The 7434-nt window shown below is 40.5% G+C and overlaps 1 protein-coding gene across 1 annotated transcript in view; it reads left to right on the top strand.

Annotated features, from left to right (window-relative positions):
- Positions 1-2798: 2798 nt before the first annotated feature.
- cltca (clathrin, heavy chain a (Hc)) overlaps positions 2799-7434 on the top strand; it is a 47836-nt gene continuing 43200 nt past the window's right edge. Inside the window, exon 1 of the mRNA XM_083775430.1 lies at positions 2799-3070. Coding sequence (XP_083631556.1) covers positions 3029-3070 — 42 coding nt within the window. The 5' untranslated portion in view covers positions 2799-3028. The remainder of the gene's footprint in view (positions 3071-7434) is intronic.

The raw sequence follows: 7434 nt of genomic DNA, 5'->3' as shown, positions 1-7434 counted from the left end.
ACCCAGTAGAATAGAGGGCATGCGTGTGACATCATCATCATACCCAGACGTTATGTGTGACAAAAAACGACATTCTGACAGCCCATACATCCAAACAGACAAGTCCTATCTGATTGCATTAAATAACGTCAAACTATGTTAGGGGGTTATCATTCATAGAGGATAGAGATGGTGCAGGAGAGAAAAGAACATAAATACAAGTCAAATAATAAAATATACTGATATAAGATATACTGTATACAGTACACACACATATACCATATACCTATAGCATATGTAGTGGCAGGTGTGTAGGCTACATGATGTTTAGAACATTGGCATCAAGTGCAGTGTTCTTAAGGTGCAGTTCACTAGATCAGATAGTGACAGGTATGGGACATAGGTCTCATGGTACCCCCAGAGCTTGGTGCTGTGGTCTGCTGCTGCCGCAGCCCCTAAAGCCAGTGCATTAAGCTGCATGGGCCTAGACCTATGTGTGCCTATTTTGGTGGGTAAGTAAGGTCATGTTTCTGCAACCTTTTTGGCTCTGTTTGAGGCCCAAATTTGGGGAAGATTGGACGCTGAATTGGGGCATTTTCTGCAAAATGGGTGCCGGAATGTAATAAATAATAGTAATAATAATAATAATAATAATAATAATAATAATAAACTGATAGATCTTCCTCACATGACTCCAGGGATAATGTGTAGTGTACCGAGTCTGACATCTGGCCTGGCAGATAATATAAAAAGGGTAAGAAAAATAACGCACATCCATTGGTGCTGAGCCAAAACTGTAGAAACGTTAAACAATAAAAAATAAAGCAGGGGCTCGCAACTCACTTTAAGATGCTCCAAACTTTATTTAGTGACAGACGGGCAGAAAATACGACAAAAATACGACGTTTTCGACCTCACGGTCGCATCTTAAAGTGAGTTGCGAGCCCCTGCTTTCTTTTTATAGATAATACAAAAAGCTCATTTTATAACAACAAACATTTAATTTACATGCACGTAACAGCAGAAGAACAACTGAAGAAGGTTGTGGTTGAATAAAGCATTCTGTGGTGTTATTTTTATCAAGGGGGAATATAATTATTTGGACCACACAACTTTGACAAGTGTTATAATTTGCTAAAATATGAGAATCCCCTGCCCGGCCTACCAAACATTCATTCTAGAATGGATGTAGGCTATATGTAATACCAGAGTGAAATATACTGTAGGGTGTAGGGCTACAGTCAGCCTGAGTCAGGCGGTAAGGCTAATAAAAAAACACCAAAAAGTGCTTCAATCCTCACAAAATCAGAGTAAGCATATTTTCCTCTACTTCCTCATTCTGAGGCGCGTATGTGCACTATTCTGAGTCAGAATATTGCAAACACGCGCGTTTGCAGACGTACACGCACGCACACACACACACACACACACACACACACACACACACACACACACACACACACACACACACGCACACACCACGGCGCACACACGCACACACACACACACACACACACACACACACACACACACACACACACACACACACACACACGCACACACACACACCCCACACACACACACACACACACACACACACACACACACACACACACACACACACACACACACACACACACACACACACACACACACGAATCCAATCATTTCGTACATTCGCTGTATCGATTCGCTGGATTGTATCGATCGACAGATCCACTTTGGATTGAATTCTTAATTGTTTTATCATCTTTGAACGTTCATTTCCCCCCACTAAAACAAAACGCCAGTCTCCGAGTCCTAGGCTACCGCACTGATACTATATGGGATTTCCTTTTTTGTGTAACTTTCGTCATTAACTGACCTCACTTGATATTTCTAGGTAGGTTGCATTTTCTCAATGATGAAAAAGTAAGAATTGTTCCTGGTGCGGTGACTCCTCTGATTGGCTGTGCGGAACAAGTGTACATGATGACGTAGGAACTGACGTTAATTCACAAAGACGAATGATGTGGCAAAAATCAAAGGGCGAATCGCAAAGAAATAGTGCCGATTGTGTATCTCCCGACTTTATAGTTTGAAACTGTGCTAGGCTGAGAATGAGTGCATAAAATAATGAATGTCGAACATAAGATGGACATTACAGACACAATAAGAAATGCCATTTAAAACCGTAAATCAATATTCATCCGCCTGAATCATACATTTCCGGAATATTTTCAGGGTAGAGTATATCCCATAGCCCGTAGAAACAGTCTTTTGGGCCGTGATTGGCTGCTTGTGAGCCGGTAACTGATGTTTTTGTATAAATCGACATAAACTAATTGGAATTAATACTACATCTGACAGAGTTTTACAGTCATACAGTAACATAATATAACCTAAACCTAGGCTTTAATAAAAACGAATTAAATGTGAAATGTTGTCTTTAAAAAGGAGGGGAAATGCTGTTTATTCTAATGTAATATTCAACGTCATTCATATTACACATCAAACTTCAACTTCAACTTCATAAATAGAGACAATACTATGTATGCACAGGTGAGGTGTATCATATTACAAGTACCGAAATATTCAAGGCCTTCAATTCAAATGTCATTGTTTTCATTTTAATTGTTTTAGACTTTAGTTCAAGCCAAGGCAAGCAATGTAAATGTTTATTGACTAATCTTTACTGTGCTGTAAACCGTCCGCGAACAGTCAACGGTTGCCTGACAACCAAAGGAGCCAATCACAGCGCAAGCATATCCCCGGACTATGGGGTGTAAAGTGCACCTTCCTCCGCTCCGCTCTGAGCAGCCTACACCGCCATTGCAGGTCCAGGTCCAGGGAGTAAGTGTAGCGGCAGTCAGGGGAAGCGCGCAAGTAAACAGTTAAAAGAACGACCAAAACCACCTTCATACTGACATCAAATTTTAAACAACACGTAGAAATCCCCCGTTCGGACTTTAGACAAGCCGATCCCTGGCTGTCCGGCTGGGATCTGAGAGAAGAAGCCGTAGTTTATTAGAAATAGCAGACGGAATAGGAGGAAAGTAGAGGAACCGCCATGGCTCAGATCCTGCCTATCCGCTTTCAGGAGCACCTGCAGGTATGTCAATGAATGAATTGTTCAACTCCTCCACAATGTGGGCCCCGTGTATGTACGTCTAAATAATTTAACCCGAACCACGGTGTTCAAAATTGACAATTGACTTTACTAATATGACGTGAAGCCAGTGTTAGTTAAGCTAAGTTGGCTACTACAAGCTAAGCTAAGTAGCTAGCTTGTATGTGGATGACGTTTATCTATCTTTCGTGGTGCTAACACGACAGCTAGCCAGCTACCCTTGTCTTCTTCACAGGACCGGGTACAAGTATTCTGAGTGAAGACAAACCAACTAATGTGCAGTGGGCACAGTTCAGTCACAACGTTGTGGTTAACAATGGCAAGGACTTGTTTACTTTGCCATTTGTACTGTGACATGACCAACTTCCCTGTCAAAAGTCTTCTGTCACGACTATCAAAGGCAGGAGTAAATATGCCCACCCTTGGCTAAGATAAAGAAGATGGTCTTCTCTGGTCTACTATAACGAAGAAGTTTAAATTATTAATTACTGTGACCCTATATGTGCATGGCACTGAAAATGTAAGGTTCAGTAACGTTATATTCTGTGCTTAAAAATAATGACATGTATATTCCTTGTTGCTCATCTATGTTGGCTGTCAGTGTCACAATATTTTAAATGCCACAGGCTGCATGTCAATTTAGCTCATGTGGCATGTTAACTTGAGAGCAAGCTTCATCATAGATAAGGTAGCCAAGGTTGGTGTAAGAAATAAGTGAGTAATCTTAGAGAGAAACGTTTTCATGTTGGTGCACTGCCGGCATTAATTTGAACAATTTTGAAAGGATGTTAAATTTCTCTTAACAGTGCAGTAGACAGTACAGACGTTTTAGTCTAGATTAAAAGGTGATATCCATCCTAATGCAAATAGACATTGTAGTTTTTGATGGACCCATCACCCATGCCCACCTTTATTGTAATTCCACTACATTGGTCCTCTTAAGCAAGTGGAAAACATTGAAGCCTCTCATGGCTCAATTCAGGACTGCTGGCTTGCAAGATATGTGAGCTTATGAATAAATCATAGTGTCTTTGGTGCCTGAAAATGAGACATGCGATCTGCCTTCATCTTGGCTACATCTTGGAACATCGCTTGGTTTATTTGTTTTCAAAACATAATGAAGCATTTGTTTTAGTGAATAGCTTTGTCCTGATACAAAACACTTTGCTGAAACCAGGCTTGTATTTCTGTAATTCACAGCACTGTCAGACTGATAGCATGGACCTAATATGAGACATCGCTGCAATGATCGATGTAGCACTTTTGCTCTACCTTTGCCTAATTTATGGAAGAAAATGTGTATATATCCACCAGTCAGCACTGAGATAAGTTATATTACAAAAAGAGCACTTTGCATGTGTCAAACATGATGAAGTGACAGTGTCAGTGGCTATATCACAAATTTAAGAATTGAAGATCATTAGCTTTTCCTTGCCTCTCTCTAGGCCCTAGACTCCTAGAGTCTTCTAGGGCATTATAATGCTTTTATACTTAACAGTTACATTCACTGTAGTGCGGCTCTCCAATGTTACTACCTATACAGGCTTTGGTTAACAGTGCTACGCAAGGGTCTTTTGTATGTGAAACACAATGCAAGGATTATGGAGAGGTTTTTGATTCTTATGTCAAGCCACTCTAATTGCAAAAGGGGAGGTTCAGAGTCAGACTTCAGAGATGGAGCATGGTAGAAGTGGTGGATGACTCTTCTCAGACACTGCAACACTTTATCTGCAGGCCAGGGAGAGGCTTGTTGTGCAATTGAGCCTTTCCTGTCATGCTCTGACTGAGTGACATGCCATCGAGAGTAGTAGCTTTTGAATTGTATTTGTAACTATAGTATTACAGGAATTCTGTTGTTGGTTGAGCCTGGTAGGTGTGAATACTGATGACTGCTGGCTTTTTTCCCCTTGAGTATGCATTTTCTTTTCTTTTTTTATAAAAGAGAGTAATAGCCTATATTGCATTTAATTTAGTTGTTTTATGTCAGTTCAGGGTCAACCCTGTGATATGAACTGTGACTGAAGTCTGTATTTCCAGATTTGTGTCACTGCCTGATAATCTCTGTCTCTGCCTAGTGCTACTATCATTAATGCATGCCCTGTGTATGCTGTTCCAGGCATGTTTAACAGCACTTGAGCAGCAGATCATGCATATAGAATATTTTCTTGACAATTTGACATTACCCAGGGGTTGACAGGTCATTAAAAACTTTGGGCAGGTAGAGTTTGCGTTCAGGTTGCCCGATGGGGCAAGTGCTTGTTTGAGAGGGGACGCAACTGTCTATAAACACAACACAAGTCTTCTGGTCTGTAGAATGTATAAGAGTACTGTTTACCTATATGCTGTTTTCGCTGTTGCTACACTTAAAAATATAAAAGTGTGATATAGGTGTACTGTGAACCCATAGTCATATTCATAGCTAGTATGTAGGTAGGCTATTTGGCATACAAATTGAGGTATGACATTTTTTGTCACAAAGCCCCAGAAAGTAAAAACAAAAGTGTTAAATTGAACGGTAATTCAAATTTTGCCTGTTATTTAATAATGGACGATTTCCCTTTTGGGCAAGTGGCCATGACTTTGGGCAAGTAGAACATGACCTGTACTTGCCTGACGGGCAAGTGCCTCTGAGACCTTAGTGTCAACCTCTGATTACCTTTGAAAATGGTAGTTGTTTTTGAACAGGGCTTTTGGAATTAAGCAAGGTGTTTGTGCACTATAGCACAGAGTTCTGTGGTGCATGTCAGTCAGCCTGTCAGGTTTATGTTCACTTATACAGTGGAGTTTGTCCATAAATTGCTGCTGGTAGTCAGGTGGTATAACATGCTGACATGACTCCTTACACTGGAGCACCCAGGCAACGGCAGCTGGAACAGAATACTCCCAGCCCATTGGTTACAGTTAGGTCACATGGCCCAAGTGAGTTCATCGTGATGTCAGCGCCTGGTATCAACTGTGTGATGTCACTGTGCTCCAGTGAAGTGATTCTGGGAGATTTCTCCCTGTCAGCTGTGGGGTTGCAGCACACAGGATGAGCTAAAAACCAAAACACCTTGAGAGGTCTTTATGACCTGCTCATGTTTCTGATTGTTTTTTGCAGAATTTGCACGGAAGGCTCATCTGCTTTCTTTAGGACAAATGGGTATGCCTAATGCCTATGCCCCTTTTTCAACTGGCTCTCATCAACGTCAATACTACCGTTTGGTTCCTAGACAGAGTAATAGGCTTTGTCTTGTTTGTCTCCTATACATGTCCCCAATAACATTCAGGTATGTGGTGCGAGACTTCTAAATGTTTAAATGTTAAGCATTAACAAAATTGGTTAACCTTTTAGAAAAACATTTTAAACAGAAAAAAGTAATCTCATGTGATACTGTGGGTGTATGTACTGTAATCTTGCCATCCAGCAGAAAATGTAGCGATACAAAATCATTAAGATTTAAAGTAAACTCCCAACAGTGATGCTGAATGATGCTAGCAGTGGCTAGCAAGCCACTGAAGCCAGATGGTAATGGCAGAAACTTGATGTAAAATTGCCTATTTTGTCCACAATGTATTTATTTTTTAAATATTTGGAAATTGGTATACATTCGCCAATTTAGACATTATTATTAATATTATTTGACAAAATATCCAATTTTACATTGAGGTGTCCACTCATCATTAGTGCTCACTCTTGTATCCAGCCAGACTGTATGGGTGCAACAAAACTGTAGAAATGTTTACCAGGTTGATTGTCAAAGATGTGCATTCTTTTTCATTTTTGTGGTCAAAGGTCAATGTCAAGAATGTTAATTGTTTAACATTTTGTCTGACTGAACAGTTCAATTGTAGAAGGATGAGAAGGGTTGTCTGTGTCTCAATGACATATTTAGGACTCTGAGGGCATCTGGCAAGAACCACGTGGCTCAACGATGCATACTCTACTGCCCTTATTTCTTATTTTTTTTTAAATTGGTTTAAAAGTATTGTGAAACACAAACAAAAGCTAGTTAATAGCTGAAATAGTGCAGCTTTCCAGTTTCCGTACAGTTGTGCAAGCTAAGCACAGCTTTTCCCTAAAACGTATAACTGAGAATTGTTTTCTGTATTTGTTACATTCATTCCCTTTTTCAGGTGCACTACACCTTGCAGGTCAGAGTGTTTTCTATTCTGGTTGTCCATCAAAACCAACAGTATCTTGGCCAGTCCAGTATTAAAACAACTGTCTCAATTTCTGTTCTGTTCTGTCTCTCTGTCTCTGTCACTTTCTGTCTCTCTCTCTCTCTCTCTCTCTCTCTCTCTCTCTCTCTCTCTCTCTCTCTCTCTCTCTCTCTCCCTCCCTCCCCCCTCTCTTTCTCTCTGTT

The sequence above is a fragment of the Protomyctophum parallelum genome, assembly GCF_964188405.1.
Source record: "Protomyctophum parallelum genome assembly, chromosome: 1".
In the NCBI taxonomy this organism is placed as follows: domain Eukaryota; kingdom Metazoa; phylum Chordata; class Actinopteri; order Myctophiformes; family Myctophidae; genus Protomyctophum; species Protomyctophum parallelum.
Note: the sequence above shows the minus strand (reverse complement) of the source record. Positions and strands in the feature narration are given on the sequence as shown.